The sequence below is a fragment of the Lontra canadensis genome, unplaced genomic scaffold (assembly GCF_010015895.1).
Source record: "Lontra canadensis isolate GAN:19392208 unplaced genomic scaffold, GSC_riverotter_1.0 scaffold55, whole genome shotgun sequence".
NCBI classification, from domain to species: Eukaryota; Metazoa; Chordata; class Mammalia; order Carnivora; family Mustelidae; genus Lontra; species Lontra canadensis.
In genome coordinates this window covers 7,699,683-7,725,802 of record NW_022631049.1, presented here as the reverse complement: position 1 = coordinate 7,725,802, position 26,120 = coordinate 7,699,683, and the positions used below count along the sequence as shown (strand labels likewise).

The 26,120-nt window shown below is 39.6% G+C and overlaps 2 protein-coding genes across 4 annotated transcripts in view; one reads left to right on the top strand and one right to left on the bottom strand.

Annotated features, from left to right (window-relative positions):
- PCNX4 (pecanex 4) overlaps window positions 1-2,544 on the top strand; it is a 69,695-nt gene extending 67,151 nt beyond the window's left edge. For both annotated transcript variants that reach the window (XM_032875271.1, XM_032875270.1), the window contains exon 11: window positions 1,815-2,544. In XM_032875271.1, coding sequence (XP_032731162.1) covers window positions 1,815-2,066 — 252 coding nt within the window. In that variant the 3' untranslated portion in view covers window positions 2,067-2,544. The remainder of the gene's footprint in view (window positions 1-1,814) is intronic.
- DHRS7 (dehydrogenase/reductase 7) lies at window positions 2,340-26,067 on the bottom strand. Of its 2 annotated transcripts, none has more exons than XM_032875272.1 (7): window positions 25,876-26,067; window positions 20,088-20,240; window positions 15,693-15,799; window positions 15,015-15,254; window positions 12,552-12,674; window positions 11,106-11,321; window positions 2,340-2,600 (listed from the first exon to the last, which is right to left on the bottom strand). In XM_032875272.1, exons 1-7 carry the CDS (start codon window positions 26,006-26,008, stop codon window positions 2,529-2,531), a joined length of 1,044 nt encoding a protein of 347 aa, XP_032731163.1. In that variant the 5' UTR covers window positions 26,009-26,067; the 3' UTR covers window positions 2,340-2,528. The 2 variants fall into 2 exon arrangements, with proteins under 2 accessions (XP_032731163.1, XP_032731164.1); XM_032875273.1 differs by lacking the exon at window positions 2,340-2,600 and adding an exon at window positions 7,607-7,849.
- Between the last annotated feature and the right edge of the window lie 53 nt (window positions 26,068-26,120).

Sequence of the window (26,120 nt, the reverse complement as noted above, 5' to 3'; positions counted from 1 at the left end):
CTTCCAGCTGCTGGTGACTCCTGGTATTCCTTGGCTTGTGACAGCATAACTCCAATCTATTTCTGTCTTTGCATGGACACCTTTCCTATATCCACCCCCATGTCAGTTCTTGTATCCCTTTCTAAGGACACAACCACTGTATTTAGGACCACCTAAATTCAGGATGATCTCATCTTAAGATTCTTAATTACACCTGCAAAAACATATTCTAAACAAGATTTACAGGTACCACGGATTAGGACTGAGATATATCTTCTTTGAGGGATACCATTCAACCAACTGCAGGCCATTACTTCATACTATATATAAAAATGAACGCAAAATAAATCAAAGTTCTAAATGTAAGAGCTAACACCATAAAAATCATAGAAGAGAACACAGGAGTAAATCTTTATGATCTTAAATATGGTGGTAGATTCTGAGATATAATACCAAAAGCATGAAAACAAAACAAAACAAAAATAGATAAATAGAACTTCATCAAAAGTAAAAATTTCTGTGCTTCAAAAGATACAATCAAGAAAGTGGAAAGACAACTCACAGAATGGGAAAAATATTTGCATATATATGATAAGGGACTTGTTACTAGAATATTTAAAGAATCCTTGTGTTTTTATTTAAAATATGAGCTAATTTTAAAATGAGCAAAGTATCTCTATAGATATTTCTTCAAAGGAGACATACAAATGGGGCAATAAAAGAGCCCATGAAAAGATGTTCAGTATCATTTGTCATGAAAGAAATGCAAACCAAATCCACAGTGAGGTATCACTTCATACAAGTTCATATTACAATGGCTGAAATAAAAAAGGCAAATAATAAGTATTGGTGGATGTGAAGAATTAGAACTCTAACACAGTGCTGGCAGAAATGTAAAATGGTACAACCATTTAGAAAACATTTTGTCGGTTTCTTAAATGATTAAACTTAGAGTTACATATGACTCAGTAATTCCACTTCTAGGTATAGACCCAAGAGAAATGAAAGCATAGATCCACATAGAAACTCGTATATGGATGTTTATTACAGTATTATTCATAACTGACAAAAGGTAGAAACAACCAAACTATCCATCAACTGACGAATCAGTAAGCAGATTGTGGTTTTTCCATGCAATGGAATGTTAGTCCACCATAAAAAGGAATAAAGTACTGATATATGCACGAATGAGCCTTGAAAATATGCTAAGTTAAAGAAGCCAGTCACGATCATTATGATTCCATTCATATGATAATTTCATAAAAGGCAAAATTATAGAAAGTACATAAGTGGTTGCTTATAACTGGGAGAATGATGGGATAAGCGAGTAATAGCTAAAGAGCACAAGTTTCCTTTTGAGATCATGAAGATGTTCTAAAATTTTGGAGGTGCTTGTATATATTTGAATATACTAAAAAAAACTATTGAACTAAACAATTTACATGAGTAAATAGTATGGAATGTGAATTATATCTCAAAATGTTTTAAAAAGAACTTATTGTGTGATTGTCCACTGACTACTATCTATGACTTATGCATTGTTGAGGCCAGATGGGGTGAAGGAATAGAGAAGGAAAGGAAACAGAAGTAGCTGAGATTTTGCTGTTAGGGTTATTGAATGAAGGGCTGTCATATCAAGCTTATTCAGAGAGCTTCCAAATAAAAGTGAATCTTGATTCTGAAGACAAGTAACTCTTGTGTATATTTTAATATACCACTTTCTGTTTAAGTTTGCCTAACTACAATGGAATTTTTCTCTAAATTTACAAATAAAATATAAAGGCCTGAAGGTAACTTTTTCTTCTCCTTTCCCACCCACCTTTTATACTCTGAAGGGTGTTTACACTGGGAGAGTACTTACCCTTCAAGAATTGTTGATCCAAGTGGGGAAGTTAAATGCTGAAGCTGTTAAAGGTCAGTGGGCCAATCTGTCATGGGAATTGCTTTATGCCACAAACGATGATGAGGAACGATATAGTATACAAGCTCATCCGCTACTTTTAAGAAACCTTACAGTACAAGCAGCTGATCCTCCCCTGGGATATCCAATTTATTCTTCAAAACCTCTTCACATACATTTGTATTAGAGCCCATTTTGACTTGTAAGTGTATCGTCAAAAATGAGATGTCTTTATTTTTTCATTATAGAAAAGTAACAATGTGATCCCTCATAACTTCACTGGACTTCTCTCTTTCCTCCTCCAAGTCAGATACCTGAGAAAAGCTAAGCTCTGTAAAGTTGATTCTCTCAGCTATCGTAATGTTTGAAAAACTTTGTCTAACACAAAAGTTAGAAATAGTTGGCCAATATTTGCGCCCTATGGATTGTGGTAGGCTTTAGCAAATATAAAACATTTGTATGAGATTAAGTAATGAATTTATTAATGCTTTCTTAAATATGTGATAGGTGGCTTGCTTTATAGAAGTCAACAACTATGTAATTTTAACATTCCTAGAAGATATACACACATATCAGTGTTTTTATGTGACGATAATAGATCCTGTTGAAGGTTGCATAATGTATATTTATTTATTTGAAATATTAAATTTTATAGTATTTTCAAACTTTGTGCTGTTTTGTTTTGACATTTAATATGGTAGAAATTCAGGTCAAACCCAATCTGAAATGTAAGAAAAGAATTGGTGGAATTCTACACATAGAAAGGCGGCCACTTTTCACAAGGGTAGGAGGTGCAGAGCAGTGAATCAGAGGGGATATATCATAAGGTAAATGGTGGGATCGGTGAGGGGGCAAGGGAGCTCCCATAGACCAGCTACTAGAAAGTGATATAGCCCCAGAACACAAAATGGAACTTTTAGAAATCTCCTCCAAGAGACATTCCTGCCTGAAAGGCACTCAGGTGGCGAAGCAGGACAGAATCTTGGGTGAGACTCTATGGTCTCAGGAACCCCACGGTCACAGAAAGAATGGGGATACCTGAGCCAACAGAGTCTCCAAGCATCAGAGTGGAGAAACTGGCTACAGTCACTGAGCCTGGGAGGGGGTTCTCAGCTTGGTTTGCCATAAACCACGAACCAGGGAACAATCTGGCCACCACAGTCCATGCAGGAGCCCTGCAAAGGGCAGAAATGCAGTGAACCTCCGCCTTCCCCATGACAGGCCCGCAGCAACCCTCCACCTTCCTCCCTCCCACTGGAGGAATGGCACAAGCACAATTTGTAGAAGTCTGCAGAGTTTGGTATATACAAAAGTACGATTGATTTTTCCCTGAGGGTTTACTGGGGGTGGGGGTGGGGGAGGAGGTGATCTTTCAGCTCCAACACTGGAGACTGGGTGCTTCCATTTTTATTTTCATCCTCTAAAGCAGCATAGAAAGCCTTCAGGGAACAAAAGCCACATAGAACAACCCAAAGCAGCTTGTACTGAGCCCTGCCCCCTGGGAAGGGGTGGTGCAACTCCTTCTAGGCAAAGACACCTGAAAATCAGTGTAGCAGACCTCTTCCCCAGAGGACCTGCTGGTACATCAGGGGAACACCAACCTTACCAAGTAAAAAGAACTGCAAAACTCCAGTGCTAGTAGAAAATAATATATAGAATTTGAGGTTTTCTCTCATGATTCTTTTATCTTTCAATTTAAAATTTTCCTTTTTTTTTCTTTTTTTCCTTTTTAACTCGTTTCTTATTTCATCAATTCTTTTTAAATCTTTTTATTAACTTTCATTTTTACATTTTATAGATATATTCTTGATTTTTGGCTTCCTTTCCCTGTATTCAATTTATTTGTGTGTGTGTGTATATATATGTATGTGTATATATATATATATACACATACATATATATACACACACATATACACATATCTCCATATATATATATATATATATGGAGAGAGAGAGCTTTCTTTACAATTTTGGGATTTATTGTTTTCTATCAAACAGACCAAAATACACCCAGGACCAAGTAAATCACCCTAATTTGTCCACATGGAGGATTATATTCTCTCTTTTCTCCATTTTTTTTTTCTTTAATTTTTTGGTTTCTGGCCTCTTCAGATTTGTCTGGTATGTATTTCACTTGGGTTTTGGTTGATATTTTTTGTTGTTGTTGTTCTCTCATTTGTCCATTCTTCCCTGGCCAAAATGACTAGAAGAGGAATTCACAACAAAGGAAAGAACCAGAAGTAATAGTGTCTGGCACAGATCTAATTGATACGGCTGTAAGTAAAATGTCAGAGCTGGAACTCAGGATGACAATGATAAAGTTACTAGCTGGGCTTGAAAAAAGCATAAAAGACACTAGAAAAACTCTTAGTGCAGAAATATATCTAATCAGGTCCAAATTAAAAATGTTTTAACTGAGATGCAGTCTAAATTGGATGCTCTAACAGCTGGGGTAAGTGAAGCAGAAGAGAGAGTCAGTGACATAGAAGACAAGATGATGGAAAGTAAAGAAGCTGAGGAGAGAAAGAAAAACTAACGGACCATGAGGGAAGACCAGAAATCAGCACTACCATAAAGTGAAACAATAATAGAATTATTGGAGTTCTAGGGGAAGAAAAGATAAGGGGACAGATGGTATATTTGAGCAAATCATAACTGAGACCCTCCCTAATGTGGGGAAGAGAGCAGGTATTCAAGTCCAAAAGGTAGAGTCCAAAAAAAGCCCTCAAAAATAATAAAAATAGACCAACATGCTGAAATATAATAGTGAAGCTTGCAAATTTCAGAGATAAAAGGAAAATCCTGAAAGCAACTCAAGGCAAATCTCATAATCTACAATGGTGGAAACATTAGGCCGGCAGTAGACCTATCCAGAGATCTGGCAGGCCAGAAAGGGCTGGTATATATTCAGTGTACTAAATGAGAAAAACATGCAGCCAAGAATACTTTATCCAGCTAGGATGTCACTCAGAATGGAAGGAGATAGAGATCTTCCAGGACACACAGAAACTAAAAGAATTTGTGATCACTTAACAGCCCTGCAAGATATACTAAAGGGGATCCTATCCATGAAGAGAAAGCCCAAAAGTAACATAGACCAGAAAGGAACAAAGACAATATACAGAAACAGGGACTTTACAGGTAATACAATGGCACTAAATTCACATCTTACAGTAGTAACTCTGAATGTAATTTATATTCATAAATTTGGTAACTTAGACAATTAATTCTTAAAAGCCACGTACTCCTAAAACTCAGCCAAAACTAAAAAATGATGAAATAGACAAACTCAATATACTATAATCACTAAAGAAATTGAATTTTTAATTTAAAATGGCCTGAAAAAGAAAAAATCTAGACTCCGATGCTCTGGTTTATTTTTAAATTCATCCATGTTGTTGCATGTATCAATGGATCATTCCTTTTTGTTGCTGAGTAGTACTCCATTATATGAATATTCTACATTGTTTATTTCATTCATGTTGTGGAATTTGGGTTTTTTACAGTGTGGTACTATTATGTAAAAGCTTTTATGAACATTCATTTACACGTCCTTGTATGAACATATGTTTTCATTTTTCTTGGGAACATACCTAGGACTAGAATGGCTAGAGCATAGGGGAGGTGTGGGTTTAAATTTTAAGAAACTGCGAAACTTTTTCAAATCAGTTGTATGTACCATTTTACATTCCCACCAGCGGTAGCTGTGTATAAACTATGATTTCATTTATATAAACTGTAGAAAATGCAAACAAATCTATAGTAACAGAAAGCACATCATTGGTTACCTGGGGTGGGATAGGCAGGGGAAATAATTACAAAGGGCACAAAAGAACCTTTGGGGCTGATGAATATATTTGCTGCCTTTATTGTGTAATGATTTCACAAGTGTGGCCATGTATGTCAAAACATATAAAATTGAATACTTTAAATATGTGTAGCCCATAGTACATCAACTACACTTCAGTGTTAAAAATAATAATAGGTGTTAAAATAATGGGATATTTGTTTAGTAGGATATGTTATTTAGCTTCTGAATAACTGATTGTGACTGAGGTCTCATGAGACTTATTGGTGCACCCAGTAGTTGAGCAGACTAAATCTAAAGCCATAGCTCCTACTGGTAACTCTTCTAACCAGCTCACCAGCTGTCACCTTGCACAACCCCATATCTGCCTTTCAGCATTGATGGAATGAGTACACCATTTCCTTCCCATCTTCAAGGGCCATTTAAGATAATGGTTAGGAAATGAGAGGTCAGGGCAAAATAATATAATTTTTAAAAAGTCATAAATCTTTAAAAAAAATAATAAAATAAAAAAAAATAAAAAGTCAGTATGTGAACACTTGGTTTCACAGTTCTTGACTATTTTTGACAAAATGAACTTCAACAAAAAGCTGCTTTTCCATCTTGGGTTGCTCACAAAAAAGATCAAAGAAGAAAGGTTTATACAAAGAAAAGTATGTAATTATACATGCCATAGAAGAATACCATACAGATGAATTTTTAAAGATCATTTTAATTTATTTATGCATCTTCTACCCTTGATTGGCTGGAGTAATTGAGCAAACTGAACTCTCATTTTTCCTTCATCCTCATACCATGCTAATTTCAGTCTCTATGAGTTTTCATTCATGACATTCTGGAAGCTGGCATATTCTCAACAAACCCTAAACATTGGCAAGCATAATGACAAGGTCTGTAGACTTCATGATAAAACAAAACTGACCTGTACTCCAATCTCTTGAAACCTTTGTCTGAATTCCACCCTTTCAAAGCTCATCTTGAAATCTTGCAAAGATCTTGCAAATCTTCTTCTCCACAAATGACTTCCACACTATTCTCTATGCTACAGAGGGGTTTCTATAGTGTAGTGGTTATCATATTCAAGTCGCACTATTCTATATTCAAATCTCTCCTTTTTCTGAGTTATTTATGCTTACAGTCTATATCATGCTATATGACAATGTTATTTTGTAGCATTCTAGAATTGTTCCATTAATTCGTCTTATTTCTACCCCAGGTGCAGTGTATTCAATTAGTCATAATGCCCATTTTCATCACTGGTTGTACAAGAGCACTCTTGTGTATTTTATTTTATCCCCATACTACACCCTCTTTATTCCATTGCTGCTGTACCCCGTGGTCTACCTCTGTCACCTTCCCCTTTTTGTAAGGATAGCCACCTGAGGAGAAAGTTAATACCTACTTGCTTTGAACATCTATTTCTTCCTCTATAAAGAAGGATAATACCACATACCTTAGTGGGTTGTTATGAGGAATAAATGAACTAACTCATACAAAGCACCTCAGTACAGCAAAGTGCATATGGCAGGGGCCTGATGATGGCTCCTATGAGCCCTGTTTGCTGCTTGTAGTCGTCTGTACCTGTTAACTCTTCTAAGAGTGTGAGTACCTTAGAGACAGGTCCATTTCAGATACTTCTTTATTATCTCATTTCTCCACACTCCACTTTGTGTACTATTCCATACATTTATGTTTACTGTATTCTTGGGTTAGCATTCTACTAAACTAGATCTTACGTATATATGCTAGAGTTATTTCGAAATGCTTTTTTGCTGGAGGGGAGGTGGGTGGGGGGAATGGGGTCAGGGTGATGGGCATTAAGGAGGGCATGTGATGTGGTGAGCACTGGGTATTATATGCAACTGGTGAATCACTAAACTCTACCTCTGAAATTAATAAAAAAAATACAAAAAATGCTTTTTTTATCCAAGAATGCAGTATGTGTTAATATTTTTATTGCAAGATTCATGGTAATTGTTTATTAATTATTACATGTTGAAAGAAAAGTTGTATCTACTAAAAGTAAAATTGTAAGCTAGTCTTCAGTGTATAAGAAGATTGCGGTTTTTCAATTCTACCTCCGGTGGCTTAAAAAATACAAGTACTCCTCCTTCAGTCATGTTTTGTCTTCCAGGCTTTAAAGTAAGAGATATCTGCATCCTGCAACAAAGTGACAGTAACATGAATCAGACCCTCCTTATACGTACCCTATTTTGTTTTTTACAAATTCTTTCTGTTTTCAGGAGTTATAGCATTATGATTCACTGTTAAGAATCCTTACAAAACCTGAGAAAATGCTTAAATTAGAATAAAAATCATAGCCAGAATTCTAGACCTACACAAAAATACCACTATAGGATTTAGCATCATTATATCCTCTATCAGGTATAAATATCATATTAGCATCTGCCCATGGCATTTCTTAAATGCTGAAATATCTACCATTACTCTTCTGGACCAGCATATCATACCTATAATAAATATAAAGAATTGGGGCACTGGGTAGCTCAGTTGGTTAAGCCTCCAACTCCTGATTTCAGCTCAGGTTATGATCTCAGGGTTGTGAGATCGAGCTCCACATTGGGGCTCCACACTCAGCAGAGGTCTGCTTGAGATTCTCTCCCTCTGCCCCTCCTCTTGCTCATGTTTGCTCATTCTCTAAATAAACGAACCCTTAAAAAAATAAATAAATAAATACAAAGAATAGGTCAGCGTATTTAGAATTGAAGTATCTGACAGATAACTCGAAAATGATTTGTGAACTTCTAGTATATTGCTTAAAAAAGTAAACCAAGGCAACGCAATAATTCTTAAGATGTGACATTTCATTGGGCAAGATGTGCATTTAATACTTCTAAGAATTTCCACTAAGACAAAATAATAAATAACACAATTCAGTACAGGTATTGTTCTTGATCCTGAAAAATAACATATATTCATAAAAACAAAGTTCCAGACATAATGTTCCTAGCCTAAACAACAGAAATAAATTCAAGTATTATCAATAAGTACATTTAGTTTGGGATAAGCTATATTGGCATTATCTTAACATAGATGCTTTATAAGCAAATTTCAATAAGTAGATGGATATATATATATTTATTTATATATATAATGTAGAAAATAATGGGGAAAAAACAGGGAGAAAAACTTGAGTTAAAAAAGTGAGGAACAATTTTTTTCTTTACTTCATATGATTTCGTGTAAAGGAGGAGGGATTCTTTTCAGAAATATCCTTGGGAAATGAAAGGATGTGCAGTTTATCATTAAAAAAAGTGATTAACAATAAGACCATGTAGTAAGCAGGGGCTCCCAGGTAGTTTGGTTGCTTAAACATCTGACTTTGGCTCAGACCATGATCTCGGGTTTTGGGATTGAGCCCATGTCAGTGAGGACTCTGCTTCTCCCTCTCCCTCTGCCCCTCCCCTATGCTCACACTTTCTCTCAAATAAATAAATAAAACCTATAAAAAAAAAAAAAAAAAGACAATGTAATAATATATTAAAGTTAGTGGTAGGAAGAGAAAAGCCATCATTTTAGCAAGGACTTGATGTAATCAAATGCTTGATTTACTGAGTACTGTCTGTATTTCACAGTTAGATAATCTATAAACAAGACAAAATAATGTTATTGTGGACATTCCAAAAAGCACAACTGCTATAGTGGCACTGAACAGAGCTCTCGCCCCTGGTCCCCTCTTCCCTTGAACCCAATCACTTCTACAATGTATTCTCTCCCTACCCTCTCACTGAACTCTTTCATCTTTATCTATTAGCTAAATATCCTGCTACCATCAAAACAAAAGCATTAAGAGCTAATACTTAACAAGCGTAACACGCCAAGACATGTTTTAAGAGTTTTCCATGTACTCACTCACTTACTCCCCATGACAATCTTATGACTAAGTGCATCATTAATCTCCATTTTGCTGATGGGAAGACTGATGGACAGAGAAGAACTTGCCTGAGATTGAGGGATGAGGTCACAGGATAGAGCTGGGATTTCTACCCAGGGAGCCTGGTATGAGGCTCCATGTTCAAACAGGACACTCTATGTCACCTCCCAGTGTGAAGCCCTTTCTTTCTCAGTTCTCCTCCATCACTGGGCACAATACCACTCTACCAGTTGTCCTCCAAGTTCAAAAGTCAGATGTAAATCTTTGATGAACCTCTACCTTTGGAACGATCCCACACTACATCCCAACATTACCAAAACACTATAAATCGTCTTCATTATAACTTGGTAGCCAATGAATGGCCTTCAGGAATTTTCCAGCTTGGAACTTGTTTAATGCATCAAGGAAGTTTTATAACCCTTAAGTTTCTTTAAGCATTTTGGTTGTTTACTTTTTCCACTGATTCATGTTCACTGTCCTGCAAAAACTAGGAACAAATTAAGTGCCTAACAAATTGTGGATTGCTTAAATAGTGGTAGACTACATAATGATACATATGGTATGCTTCCACTGAATAATTCTCTTTATATATCAAACCCTGCTAACTTACTTCTAGAAGAAGCAGTCTTTGAAAACATATTTTACGATAGAAACCATCCACAGAAATGGCTTTTCTTTGCATTATCATATGTATAATTTTTGGCTTAACTCATTACATTTTGTGATCTTTATACATTAAACTCTTGTGATGGTCACAATTTTCTCAGAAATAGCCCATAATATTCCTCACTTTTCTGTAAGAATGAGTGCCAAAAGAATGAATAAATCACCATATTTTTCTCAGACATAGACATTTTGGCACACATCACATATTCACAGTGCTTCCAGAATGAGGCCAAAGGAACCAACACTACAAAGAGAGTGTGCATGTGTTTTAACAGTGTGGTAAGAGCTTTGACAGAGTTAAGCACGGGGCTGAGGTACGCTTCATCCTGGGGAGAAGTGGGAGGGAAGGCCAGGTATCAACCCATACCAGGTAGGAACTTGTGAAAAGCAGTAGAGAAAGAGTATTTTAACCCATGCACTGGTCAGGAAGTGCAGAAGACAAAATGTCAATCTCTGATTTCACCTTGAAGAAACCTCTTTCTCTAAGACCAGTAGTAATTTATAGTAAACCAACAGAAATGCATGGGGGACACAATTCTTTTTATCTCTTTTATATATATCATGAAGTTGATGGAGGATCAGTAAGAAAAGTTTTCAAGCACTAGAGAATTCATACTTTCCTACAAGACTGATACGTATTAAGCAGTAGGAGTGCTTGGGTGGCTCAGTCATTAAGTGTCTGCCTTCGGCTTAGGCCATGATCCCAGGGTCCTGGGATTGAGCCCTGTGTCAGGCTCCCTGCTCAACAGGAAGCCTGCTTCTCCCTCTCCCACTCCCCCTGCTTGTGTTCTCTCTCTCTCTCTGTGTCAAATAAATAAATAAAAAAGAAGAAAAATTTGTATAAATGGGTCTTACCAAACCATTCTTAAAGTTCTCAATCCTTTTCTTCCCTAATTTGTTGGTTATCCACCAGGCCCAGGTTGGCATATATTGCCACAAATACGTTATTAATAAAAAAGGCTGATACGTGATCCAAACTTCTTTCAAGTCATTGGCCATGCTGATTAACATCAGCCGCACACAACGACTGGTCGCCATCTTGTGGGATTGGTCAGTATCAATGCCTATGGTCTAAGAAAATGTTAAAAAAAGGAAATTAAGTGAATGCTGAGTATTTATCCAAGCTATTTCACAGAACTTTTAAGCTAGAAAGGACATAGAGGTCATCTAATGGAGTGACTCTTTCAGTGGGACTCATGCCCATTTGCAGTCCCCATAGCTACTAATGGGTGTCTATAAGCTATTTTTATATATCCAAAAGCCTAAGAGAAATCATACACTTACCAGATAAGATGTTGCAGGCTCAACAAAAGATGAAGGTTCTTTGCTTTTCCTTAGATCACCTTTAATGTATTTACTGATAACTATATGTCATTTTAGCAATAAAAGTTTTTAAACAAATTACTAATCCACTTAGCAAGAGATATGGACACCATGGGGATAAAATGGAGGAAGAGGATAAAAGCAGTTTCTGGTAGTGAACAAATCTGGTACTGCTCATCTAGTTAACCCCCTACCATTCTACAAATAAACTGAGGCCCAGAGAGGTAGTGACTCAGCTGTGCTCCCACAGACCATTAGCAGTAACCATTTCTACAGTCCAAATCACCTTATTCCTAGGAAGAGCACACTCATTCTCTTCTACCCTAGAGCCTCCACAGAAAATGTGAAGATATAAATGGTATCTGTAAACTTTTACATACAAGCAGAAATAGATTTATGTCTCAGCAGAAATCGATCTTCATTGAAAAGAAGAAAAATTTCGTGGTCTTTTGTTGGATTTTGTATGATTGAGTGAGACTGAATTCTTCACAAGACATTTGTCTTCCACTGGGTAACAGTATGTGTAATTCATGAGCTCAGTGAACACAGGTGAAGCTAACCTAAAATTACCTCAGTTTGGCAAAGCTTTTCCTAAGCTCCTTCGCCATTGCCCCTCTTGAAAATCCCAGAAGATTTCATGTACTACAATTCAGCCAGAGAGAACCTTTCAATGTCACTATGATTTATGAATTGACAGAAGCTGGGCTTTAAGAATACTGACAGCCCACATAACAGTGGATTATTTATAAGCAGTATCTTCTCAATTTCTTTAGCCTTTATTAAAACTTACTGCCAAAGCACCATCAGCTAACCTTAACAGTGTTTCAGGTGCCATAAGGTTAAGTTTTGTAAATCATTCATAACATGGTAACATGTTAGTCTAACATGTCAGAAAAAATTCTAAGCCATGAGACATAGTGATACAATATCAATATATAACCACTAAAGCATTTAAATTATTCTCTGAGGCATTTTTACCTTTTGGACATCTCCAACTAGGGAATTCTTCACAATATTTGATTGCACAGGTCCTGGACAAATGTTAGATACAACTATACCTGGGTATGTAGCAAGTTCAGTTCGGAGGCAGTTAAAAAAACCCTAATAGGCAAAAAAAAAAAAAAAAAGAAAGAAAGAAAGAAAAAAGCAACAAATAAAATTAAGTACACATATCTCATATTTGCTATTAGCATGAAATTACTTTTCTTCAACTTTTTATGGGGGACAATAGTGGCACATTATCAAAATACGCTTTGAAATGCCTACTAAAAGATGTGAAATATAATTGGGCAACCTTACTAAACATCTTTAAGTGTAAGACTGGGAGCAATATAGGACAGGCACATTCGGGCATTGTCATCTTCCGGTAGTAACAGTTCACCCCTCTTGGCAGTGGTGGCTCATGGCATCAGTGATTTTTTATGGTACATGCTGGACAAGTGGAAAACCATCCCTGGAGTTTATTCTGAAATACCCTGCTCACACCATCCCCAGCTCCCCACTCCCAAAGAGGTGTGTGTGCTCCACTGAGAATCACTGAGGTTGGGCCACTTTTATCCCTCAAAGTGGTCTAAAGTGCCAGTGCTGGCACAAGAAGGAGAGAGAGGGGTTAGGAAGACCTAAGAGAAATTATCAGAGAGGAAGAAGAATTCAACGTTTTCTATGTATATTACTATTTTAACAGACAATTCATTTCAGCAAACATTTACTTTTAGGGTTACCAAGAGAGTACATGGCTGGTTAAATAGTAGTATGTGTGCTTACTTGATGGCTTTTGTAGACACAAGCTAGACCCTCTAGATTTAAAGATATTGGCCATTTCTAAACCGAATAGGGAGTAAACATCTACTTCCCCTCATCTCTTTTCTAAATTAGGAAATGTTCCAAGACTGCATAGGTATAAGCTGAATTAACAACTGAAGAGACTAAACAGCTAACTCAGAATGTGTTCTTTTACTGTCCACCATTAACCAGTTACCAGCTTCCAATGCTGACCACCAATCAACAGGGGCCGTTAGGGCTCCTGAGTCAGAGATTAATAAAGTGCCTGACTCAAACGGACAGGAAAAAAGGCTTTTTGTAAATTCAAGAACTCTCATACCCTTAACCTTTTGCCTCTCTGTAGCAAAAAAGGATGAGGACACCACGAAAGCCAACATGTCAGATGCTAATGCACCCCCTTGTCTGCAATCACGTCTGGTACAGAGTATGAGCTTTTCAATGATAAACAAATTCACTCTAGAGCTTGTTGGGAATCAAGAAAGGAAAAACGTTCTTAGAAAAGTACTTCCCGGTCCCAGGGTTCAGCTACTGGTTTAACTAACTAGAGTCTCAGCCTGCCATGTTGTATCAGAGGATCAAATCCAGCAGCACCACAGTGAGTCCTGGAGGGCAGGCCAGGCTGTGTTTCACTGAAAGCACCTGCATGTCATGAGAAACTTGGCCGCCTTCCCTTATCTGCCTGCCTGAGACTTGCCCAATGGCTCTGCAGGAAGTGACCACTAACCCAGCACCAAATATAGGGACGTCGGCAGTACGGTCTCCGGTTCACCACTCTGCAACTGTCGGCTCTCGGCAGTGGAAAGAGGGTTCCCTAAAGAACAAGCTTCAGATCTTCATGAAACTGCAAGGACCATTCAGCCGTTGCATCTCATTATTCCAACAGTGTAACATGCTACTTACAATGACCTTCAACAATATTAATTATAAATTATGTGTCTCCTATTGGCCTTAGGATCTAATTTGTTCCATGTTACAGTTTAATAATATTTTTTCTTATCTATCCTGAAGCCAACACGAAAACTTCATGTCTTTCCAATATTAAATCCAGGAACTTAAGCAACCCAAGTCAAGCTTTTCTCCTAGCCTCTGCCATGACTGGCTTTTCTTTCAGTGAAGCCATGGTCAACAGAGTCAAGCCTAGTCCTAGTAAGGATATGAAGCCCAGGGTTACTCATCCAGTGGGGAGCTCCTATTTCTGACATGCACATATAGTTAGATCAGAGAAAATAAATGCCCATTACAATGGGGAAGGAAAAAGAAGCCACAGAAATGAGAATGACAAATACAACCTCAAGTGTGTGTGGAAGAAATGAAGTGTAGATCCCAAACGTGCCACAAAGATCTGGTAAGGATGAAGAGAAGGGTGACAGGCTGACTAAACACTTCTTGAGGGTAGGGACCATTTCTTATCTTTATATCTCCACGTTGCAGGGCATGGCATGGCACAGTGTAGATACTTAATACGTGTTTGCTGAATTAGGAAGATGCCTTTGAGATTCAAGTCCTTCTCAGCATCTTCTGGATATGTCCTCTAACAGAAGTCTCCATGGGTCATTCTTGCTCTTTCCTTACATCACTGCCCAGTTCCCATAACCTCTTACAGAAATGGCCATATCTCCCACATACATATTTAGATCAGTACCATCAGAGCAGCCTTACCCGCAGAGCATGTTTGCTGGCACAGTATCCAGTACAAAGGGGTGCAGATATGATACCCAGGAGGCTATTCACGGTAACAATCTTTCCTTGCTTCCTCTCGATCATGTGAGGCAAAACACACAATGTCAAGGACACCGTCCCTAAATAGTTAAGTTCTATCAGCTCTTTGAAGACATCCAGGCTGGTGTCCACACCCAAAGAACGCTGGGATCTTCCCGCATTGTTGACCAGAATGTCGATCTAATTAAATAAAATCAGAAAAAGGCACTTTGGGGATGACCTGTAAATGGATTGATGCAGTTCTTAGGGATAGTCTGTTGTATCATTAACTTGAAAAAAAATCAGTGGAATGGTGAATTTCCAAAAGTCAGCAAGAAAGAGAGAAAATAAAACCAGGATTCACCTATGGAAATAATTTCCCATTGTAAGTGACTTTTTATAAATATCACAAAAATAAAAGGCACAGTGAATTTTTACTTTCCTTTGTTCTACATCAAGGAATTAGTACTTATTAAGGTATGGAAAGTACAAATTACATAAAGCCAAGACTGTGAGTATAAGAGACTCATGGGCATTGGGACCCATTTACCTAAAGCCCTTTCAGTGATAGCACAAAGATGGGAATCTCTTTCATATCTGTGTCAAAGCAAGACTTATCGATTCAAAATGGCTCCTTACTTTACCAAACTCCTGGAGAACCACTTTGGTAGCGGCTTCATGGGAACTTCTGTCAGTCAGGTCAAGTGGCAAAATGAGTATATCTTTTTCTTTTAAATTGCCATTCTCTAGATAAACACATTTAAAAATTAGTACAGAAGTCATGAGAGTTCAATCAGGCTTCTCACTACTTGCATTAAGTTTAACACCCACCCTACAACTCGACTTGGCAACAAACTCATTTCTGGTGGCTTTGTGGAAGAATTTCTCTCAGTGACCGAGAGGACTGGTGGTAATGAGGCAACATTTTTTTTTAGATTTTATTTATTTATTTGACAGACAGAGATCACAAGTAGACAGAGAGGCAGGCAGATGTGGGGGGGGGAGCAGGCTCCCTGCTGAGCAGAAAGCAAGATGCGGCACTGGATCCCAGGACCCTGAGATCATGACCTGAGCCGAAGGCAGCGGCTTAACCCACTGAGCCACCCAGGTGCCCCCTGAGGCAACATCTTATTAAACAAAAACCTAGCTGGGTCCCCAGGAAGTAGAGTGGTTCTCCTCAACATGAATATACACCGTCTAACATTGGAACATGCTCTAAAAGAAATCAAGATTATGCTACAAGCAAAAAAAAAAAAAAAAAAAAAGCAGAAATTTTAGAGCTATTTCTTTAGAAGTACAGAGGTACATTTGTCTTATGATAGGTGCACAAAGTATAGCTGCCCTTTTACACACATTAAAAAGAAAAACAATTTATGCCTTCAGAGTTCCCCACTCACATAACACATAGGCACTTCCTTCCAGAGAAAAGGATTCCAGGAAGCAAACAAGGAACAGGGCACAGTCCTGAAATTCCCAATCAAGAAACAGATGGGGGCGCCTGGGTGGCTCAGTGGGTTAAGCCGCTGCCTTCGGCTCAGGTCATGATCTCAGGGTCCTGGGATCGAGTCCCACGTCGGGCTCTCTGCTCAGCAGGGAACCTGCTTCCCTCTCTCTCTCTCTCTCTGCCTGCCTCTCCATCTACTTGTGATCTCTCTCTGTCAAATAAATAAATAAAATCTTAAAAAAAAAAAAAAAAAAAAAAAGAAACAGATGGAGCTAGACTGGTCCTTTCTGTAGCTGTTCATCAAAAGAATAAGCCCTAATATTGATATACAACAAATGGGGCGCCTGGTGGCTCAGTGGGTTAAGCCTCTGCCTTTGGCTCAGGTCATAGTCTCAGGGTCCTGGGATCAGGCCCCGCATCTTCCCCTTCTCTCTCTGCCTGCCTCTCTGCCTACTTGTGATCTCTCTCTCAAATAAATAAATAAGATCTTAAAAAAAAAAAAGAAAAAAGAAAAAGAAATGCAACAAGTAATGCCAATTAGAAAAACAAGCAAGGAGAGGAAATAAAAGGGGTACAAAGGATTTATGGGAAAGTCTAAACTGTGAAACATGAACTGTTTAAGAGAAATGGAAATGCTTGCACCAGTGATTGGAAAGAAGAAAGGAAAATAACCAGCCTCACTCCAGCCAAGAAATGCTGACATGGTTTGTTTCTGCCAGTACAGCACTTGCCAGTCTCAACAGCTAGAGGAACAACTATCATAGGAAGTGTTGCTGCGCAAAACCCAAGAGGCCTCTGATAGCAACACTGGGACAGAGGCCTTGCGGACCTGGCTGCTGACTCCCCTTTTTTGGGTGGTTAATGTTTAAAGAACAACAGGTAGACAGATGACCAAAAAAATGGTCTGCCTGAAAATTCAAAATTATCTCATTTTAGGTACTAAATGCCCCATGAGAAATAATCACTTTATAACTTGAGACTGCTTTCGTGTGACTATAACTATACCAAAACCCAGGCCAAAAAAATAAAAAATTAACATTGTTGCTCTATCTATGAATATGAATATGACCTCAAGCTGCATTTTAAAACCTAATTCAATTCCCATTCTTTCTTTTTTTTTGCTCTTTCATTTTTATAACAAAAATCTTATAGCATCCCATACAACTTTAATAGCTGACATTTTAGCAAAATGAAGGATCCTTTCTAATTAAATTTCTGTGGTTACATACATGTATCCCATACATAACAATCAAACTGTTCTTTCTCTAAGACAAAAATAAAAAGGTATGTGGTCACTGAAAACCCACCAGCATTTGAAGGAATTGGTGGTCACTCCCTAATAGCAAGGGTCAGTGCAGAAGAAACGTAGAAAGGCACACAGAGATCAACGGAACAGAAGAGAAAATCTAGAAATAAGCTCACAATGATATGGCCAATTAATCCTTTACAAAGTAGGAAACACTACGCAATGAGAAAAAGACTCTTCAACAAATGGTGTGGGGAGAACTGGACAGCAACATGCAAAAGAATGAAACCTGGACCACCTTCTTACAGCATACACAAAAATAAATTCAAAATGGATTAAAGACCTAAATGTGAGACAGAAAACCATCAAAAGAAGGGAGAGGTGCATGGGTGGCTAAGTCGTCTAAGTATCCGACTTTTGATATCCCCTCAGGTCTTGATCTCAGGGTCACTTACGTTTAACCCCATGCTGGGCTCCAGGCTGGGACTGCAGCCTACTTAAAAAACAAACAAACGAAAATCCTAGAAGGGAACACAGGCAGCAACTTCTTTGACATTAACTACGGCAACTTTCTCCTAGCTATGTCTCTTGCGGCAAGGGAAACAAAAGCTATTGGGCCTACCTCAAAATAAAAAGCTTCTGTACAACCAAGGAAGCCATCAACAAAACTTTAAGGGCAACCTACTGAATGGGAGAAGATATTTGCAAACGACATATCCAGTGAAAGCCTAGTATCCAAAACATATAAACAACTTAAAAAAACTCAACTCCCCCAAAATGAACAACCCAACTTGTAAGTGGGCAGAATTTGCAATGACAAGGATGGAGCTAGAATATTATGCTGAGCGAAGTCAGTCAGTCAGTCAGTCAGAGAGAGACAAATAGCACATGATTTCACTCATATGTGGAATTTAAGAAACAAAACTATTTTAGTATGTATGCTGCGAAGGCGAGCACTAAGAAACAAAAGAAACAACTATAAAGAAAAAAGAAAGAGAGGCAAACCAAGAAGCCGACTCTTAACTATAGAAAACAAACTGATGGCTCCTAGAGGTGAGGTGGGAGGGGGGAAAGGCGGGGGGAGGTGAGTTGAATACGTGATGGAGAGTAAGGAGGGCAAACTCATCATGAGCTCCAGGTACTGTATGTAGGTGCTGAATCAGTGAACTGTACACCTGAGACTAATAATACATTGCATGTTAACTAACTGGAATTTAAATAAAAACCTTAAAAAAATGAGCAGAAAAAAATGAACAGACATTTCTCCACAGAAAACATTCAGATAGCCCACAGACACATGAAAAGATGCTCATCATCACTTATCATGAGGGAAATGCAAATCAAAACTCTAATGAGATGTCACCTCTCACCTGTCAGAATAGCTAAAACCAAAAGCACAACAAACAACACATGTTGGTGAGGATGTGGAGAAAAAGGACACTGATGTACTGTTGGTCAAAATGTAAAGTGGTCCAGTCACTGTGGAAAACAGCGTGAAGGTTCCTCAAAAACTAAAAAATAGAACTATCTTCAGTTCTATTCAGTAATTGCACTACTGGGTACTTACCCAAAAAATACAAAAACACTAATTCAAAGGGATACATGCACCCCTATGTTATGGCAGCATTATTTACAATAGCCAAGATATGGATGTGGCCCAAGAGTCTACCGATTGATGAATGCACCAAGAAGTCGTGGTGTGTATATACAATGAAATACTACTCAGCCATAAAAAAGAATGAAATCTTGCCATTTGCGGCGACATGGTTGGAGCTAAGAAGTAGAAAGCAGAATGTCAGTAGATAAGTTAGTCAGAGAAAGACAAATACCACATGATTTCACTCATACGTGAAATTTAAGAAACAGAATAAACAAGCAAAGCAGTAAAAGAGAGAGAGACAAACCAGGAAACAGACTCCTAACTCTAGAGAACAAACTGATGGTTACCAGAGGAGAGGTGGCTGAGGGGAGGGGTTGAAATAGGTTATGGGATTAAGGAGTGCACTCACTTTGATGAGCACCTAGAGATGTATGGAAGTGCTGAATCACTACACTGTACATCTGAAACGAATATTACACTGTATGTCAACTAGCTGGAAATAAGGTTTTTAAAAAAAAAAGTGAATTAGAAAGGTGTCAGGAAAAGAGAAGAAAAAGGCAAGGGCAGCTAATGAAGAGATGCCCAAATGAAGAAGATCTGAATCTGAGCATTGGAAGCATTTGGAACCAGAGGAGACTGCCTGGGAAAATCCCACTCTTTCCTCTTAAAATTCTCAGAATTGTATTTGAATTCAGGTTCTGGTTTATTTCTAGGAAGCACTGCTGCCATTTTAGATTTACTCACCAAGGCACCTTCTCTTCACCCTTTCCAGCTCCTGCACTCTTCTGGCGGACAGCACAAGGGACACTCCCAGTTTAGACAGCTGGTAAGCCAGCTCCTCACCGATCCCACTCGACGCTCCAGTCACCCATATCACCATATCGGTCAGCTCCCATTCTAGGGAGAAACACATGTGCAATGAGCAGGAAATGGGCTGTGGATTACACCCATAAAAAAGATAGTCATAAACAATACCACTAAATATGAAGACAATAATATGTGGGGTTTAAAAGTTTAAATATCCTCTATTTACGGCCTTGATACTGGTGATGATCTCACAGGTATACGCTTACCTCAAACTCACTGAGTTGTATACATTAAATATGTACCGTTTTTTAACATGCTAATCGTACCTCAATAAAGTAATTTTAAAAGTTTTTAATTTAATACCCTCAGAAACCCCTCCTACCTAATTAAAAAAAAAAAAAAGGCATGACTACAGAGACGTCTGTTGGCTCAGTCAGTTAAGTGTCTGCCTTTGGCTCAGGTCATGATCCCCAGGGTCCTGGGATTGAGCCCCACATTGGGCCTCCCCACTCTGTGGGCAGTCAGCTTGTTGCTCTGGCCCTCCCCCTGCTCCTGCTTGCTCTCTCTCTCAAAAAAGTAAAAAACAAAACAAAACAAAACAGTAAACAAGGAATCACACTTCTTTTTTTTTTTTTTTTAAGATTTTATTTATTTGACAGAGAAAGGGAGAGAGACAGTGAGAGAGGGAATACAAGCAGGGGAAGCAGGAGAGGGAAAAGAAGGCTTCCGGCTGAGCAGGGAGCCCCATGTGGGTCTGGATCCCAGAATGCTGGGATCAGCACCTGAGCCAAAGGCAGACACTTAATGATTGAGCCGCCCAGGCGCCCCACCACACACACTTCTGATTTGAGATCATAAAAATTAAAATTGGGAAATCAGTTTACTGTTTTAGTCAGACCATGCTAAAACCCGCCTAGTAACATTACGAGCTCTGGAGACTTCCAGGGTTCAGATCCTGGCTCCACCACACACAGCAAGGAAACGCCCTGCTGTGAAAACTTGGTGCCTTAATGTTCCACAACTGGAAAACTGGATTAATAAAACCTCCCTCATGGCATTGTTGAGAAAAAAATGAGTTAAAATAAATATCCAGAGCAGAGTCTGACACATACTCAGTGCTTAGTAAAGTGTTAACTACTTATTGCTAAAAGTGTTTAACAAATAGACTTTGCAGCAGCAACACACAGAATATTCACCCAATAATTTGCATATTCTAATTTCTCCAGCCAGGGGCAAGGGGGTTCTTAACTATAAAGGCGTAATACTTTTTATTACTTCCTACATGCTTAAACGCATTACCTTATTAGAACCCTCACAAGAAACTTATGAAATAAGAATTATCTTAATTTTATAAAAAAGGAAATGAAACAGGATTACAGACATTACCCCACTAGACTGCAAAGTCCCTTAAGGCTGGGACCCTGTCTGCCTTGTTCACCATTCAGTGCCTAGCACAGACACTGGAATATAGAACGAACTACATCAGTAACTGTGGAGTAAGCACCCCACCCCAGCAGAGCTGGGATATAAGCTCAGGTACATCTAGCTCCAAAGCCACACCCTGACCAGTGGTGCCCACATTTTAATATGATCAATCCTTTAAAATCCAACTGTTTCTTAGATGTTCAAGAAAATAAAACTTGTCTTCAGGAAAGAGGTTTTACGTAAATATCTGAATCAAGGCTGGAAACATGCCAAATACTACGTCTAGGCGACAATGCCTTCCTGTCATATGATGGACTTCTATAGAAATTCACAACAGAGGACTCCTTCACGAAGAACAGAATGTACATTCAGATTGACCACTCATTATTCCAAAATTCTGCAATACTCAGACTAGAGAGTAAATAAAACTAACTATTTACTGGCATACAGCTCACAAAAATTTCTTCCTGTTTACACCACTAAGCAAATATGACTTGAAACAAACAATGAAAGTCATTAGGGTCTTGCTTACCTCAGGACACCTGTAGTTCTGGCCCAGCCTGGAGAAGAAAACTTGTGTATTTAGCACCAACTTTTGTTTCCCAGTTCCAGGGAATCTAGCAGACACAAAGGCCTCCCCTACAGAGTCTCTAAAAGCAGATTCTCAGAGTTGGAAGGAAACTTCACAAGAGTTCCAGCCCCAACCCAGTTTGAGAATTCTCTCCTTAAGCTGTTGACTAACGTCTATTTAATTCCCTCAAAGGATGTGGAAGCTAGTTCTCTCCAAAGCACCCCCTCCTTCCTTGGACTAATCTGATCATTCAAGGAGTCAAGGATTCTTTCTTGTATTGTGATCTACCTTTAACTTCTGTAGCCCCGTAGCGATTGGCAGCAGCTCTGCCTGTATTAACAGAAAAAATAAATCAAGCCTGGCTCACACATCGACAATCCCTTGTGTATCTGAAGATAGCTTACATGTCTTCCCTAAACCCTCTCATCTCTTGCTTCTCTTAGGGTAAATAAACACCTCCAATGTCTGTGACTTTCCCTCAGATGACATGGCTTCAGGTTTGCTCACTATTTGGCTCACACCCCTTTGTACAAACTCTAGCTAGGCAATGTTCCTATTGAAGAGAACTGGCCAGAGAAGGATCCAGGACTCCCATGGGGTCTGGGCAATGGCTTGCTTGGCCACCGGGGTGTGTCCCAGGGTCTAGCTCAGAGGCCTTGACACATACAAGTGTGGAGGCCAAGAAAAACAAGGCTGTACCCACCTCGAGTCTAGCCCTGACATAAGTACAGCTATCTTGACAAAGCAAAAGCTGGCACCTTGCATCCCCTCTCCACCCGCTCCCCTCGGTAATATGTGTGACATTCCTCAGGCACGCCTGGCTGCCCTAAAAGAAAAACAAATAGTTAACTTGCGAGACCACAATCCTGCAAGACAGGAGTCTCCCTTGGTTTATAAATATCCTAGAGATTTACAACAAAGAAGCTATCTTATCAATAGCCCAACTTCCAGAGATAAGTAACTCAGTTTCTCAAGCCCTAACACTGACCTCCCCTCCATTAAACTGAAGGAGGCTGAGGTGGAAGAAAATGGAAATAAAGTTAAACCTAAACCTCACTAACAAAAACGCTTGATAGGAGGAATGTGACATTCCACCAGGAAACTCCCAATTGTCCGTCATGTTAGTGCCTCATTAGAGGGAAAAACGGCCTTGACTTGATAATAACTAGGCCTCCAATACCCTGACAGTCTTCATTACCCTGACAGCCCTTCTGAACATCCCCTTTGTCCTCACCTCCAGCAGTCGTGGCCCAATTATCTACTGCCGAGTCCACCCCTCCTCTGCCTTTAAAAACTCTGACTGTAATCCGGTTCAGGGTCCAAGTCCCTACTCCGATGTGTCGGTACACTTGGGCCCAAGCTTAAGCTTCCCAAATAAACCCTTGTGCGACTGCATCGGTGTTGGCTCCTTGGTGGTCTCTCGGACGCAAAAACTCGGGTATAACACAAGCAGCCACTCAGAAGATACCCACTGTGGACTGCCATGTGTTGCTTCACACACTACATGCCTCCCACACCTGCCGAATCTTTTTTGGCAGTCATTTCAGAGTCCACTCACATGGTGGTTACTGCCAACTAAAACTTGAATTTTCTTCCGGTGTGCTGCTGCTGCTGCTGCTGCTGGAGATTTCCTACTCTGGACTTGTGCCATGGATTTTTCTGGATCTCTGTGCAATATCTATAGTCACCCTTCAATTTCACTATGGGAGATACACCCTTGGAAACATGGAGAATTTCTCTAGAAGGATACATAAAAGATGGGAAAAGTTGGTTGCCTTCAGAGAAGCATACTTGGTGGTTGGGGGCAGCTTTTAATCATATATCCTTTTGTGTCGTTAACTTTTGTAGCATATGAGTATATTGTCTATTTTCTAAGGTGACAAAAATAATAAACCAATTATAAATAAATAAATAAAATATAAATAAATAAACCAAATCTATCTATCTATATCTATCTATCCATCTATCTATCTATATATTTTTTTTACCTTAATAGAGTCTGCCTATCTTTCCAGTCTAAATCGTTCTGGGAATCTGATGGGGACCGGAGTGTAACTCCATGTGCCTTTAACTTTGTTTTATTATCACACTCCCAACCCACAGTATACTTTCTAGTGTTTTTTTTTCCTAAAAACTCCCTCACGAAATTTTAACACCAGATATACTGTACATCTATTTATGTGCTCTGTACTTTATACATAAAGAGTTCTCGAAACCTTACTCTACAGTCAACGCAGGTTTAAGAATGACTAAATCTAAAAACAAAGCTAAATTAAAATTCAAAAGCCATTAGCATGCAAGTTACCCTATTCTAAAAGTTCATAATAATAGCAATGTAACTAAATGTATCTTAAAATCCTTCAAAATTATTTTTCCAACAAAAGTAAAACACTGAAAAGATTAAATGAATTTCCTAAAAACTATTTTGGTCAATTTTTAATTTTTGCTTGATATGTGATAGTAACTTTAACCAGCTGTTAATTATTCATTCAGGCATTGGCAACATTCTTCCTCTTCAGCACTTGACATAACTAATGGATCAGGTAACTTTTGCAGAATTAAATTTAAAAAACTATTTTTAGGTAATACCAAATCCAAATTAACACAAAAGCACTCAGGATCAAATGGAAATATCCACAAAGCAGTCATTGGGCAGCCATCAGACAAGAGAAGGACTCATCCAGAGGTCTGACAATCACAAGCACCTCTTTGCTACGGTTTTGTAGCGTTGACCCTGCATAGGTGTATTTTCCACCAACTCAATAATGTCAGCACTCCAGATGTTATCCCCAAGGAAATGCAACAAGACAAATGAAATATTAAGGAATAAGACTTTGTGCGGTAGGGCTGAGCTTTGGAGGGACACAAAGCACTGTACCATCTAAGACTTTCTTTAGTCCTCAGGAACCAGTTTTGACACCCTTGGGAGCCATATCGCTGCCCTGCCCTCCCAGGACCGCTTGGAAAGAAAAGTAAACTTCCTCACATGCGTTTTGGGTATCGACACACAGGAAACTAGGTCCAGGCAAACCCCACTTCCTCTAGCGCTCACAGATCCAAAGCCTAGCTCCGGGTACATCAGATTAATAACGCCTACTTTGCAAGAGTCGCTGTAAAGGCTAGAGGTCGTGTCACATCGCTTGCGCACAAAGAATGTGTTTAGGAAACAACCACCAATATCTAATCAGGGTACAGATGAAAGTGGGAGAGGCAGAATGCCCCTCAGGATGCCAGCGATGATCTCGCCCCGGGCAAAATCCAGTTCTTTCCAGGGTGATACTTTCATCCCAGTATGTGCGTAGGGGGGGTAAGTCCGGACACTCACTTTACTTCACCACTCGCGACAACTTAAGGAAGGAGATGAACCGGGCTCCGGTTATCAAAAGGAGGCTCCTTTACAAATTCAGGGGACGGGCACTGCTCGTCAAAGTGGTGGACTCCGTGGACGCAGCAGCAGAGCCCCTGGGAGCCCAGGTAAGAATTTCGAGTCCCGAGGGCGCTCCGCCCATTCCAGCGCCCTCCTCTTTCGCCAAGCGGGCAAGGCCTCGCTGGCCCCCGCGAGAGACAAAGGGACAGGACCGCCTCGTTGGACACGGCTTTTTCCTCCCCCAAAGGCAGCCCCAGGGAAAGGCGGGGAAGCTCCACGCCACCCGGAGGGATGCGGCGACACCGGGCACGGCCGCACGGAGCCCGGCCTCCCCCTCGGGTGGCGCGGCTGCGGGTCCTCACCTGGGCGTCGCCCCTGCCACTCGGCCCACAGCAGGGTCATGTCGCCGTCGGCCCGCAGGAAGCGCAGTAGCTGCACCACGAGCGCGACGAGCGCGCACAGCGCCAGCAGCCACAGTAGCAACTCCCAGCTCATCGCGGCCGCGCGCGCCGGGTTCGGCGGGAAGAAGACTGACCGCGCAGGAGCGCACAGACTCAGCGAGCAGCGGGCCCGGATCCGCGCAGCTAGTGGGCAGGCGGCTGGGGGG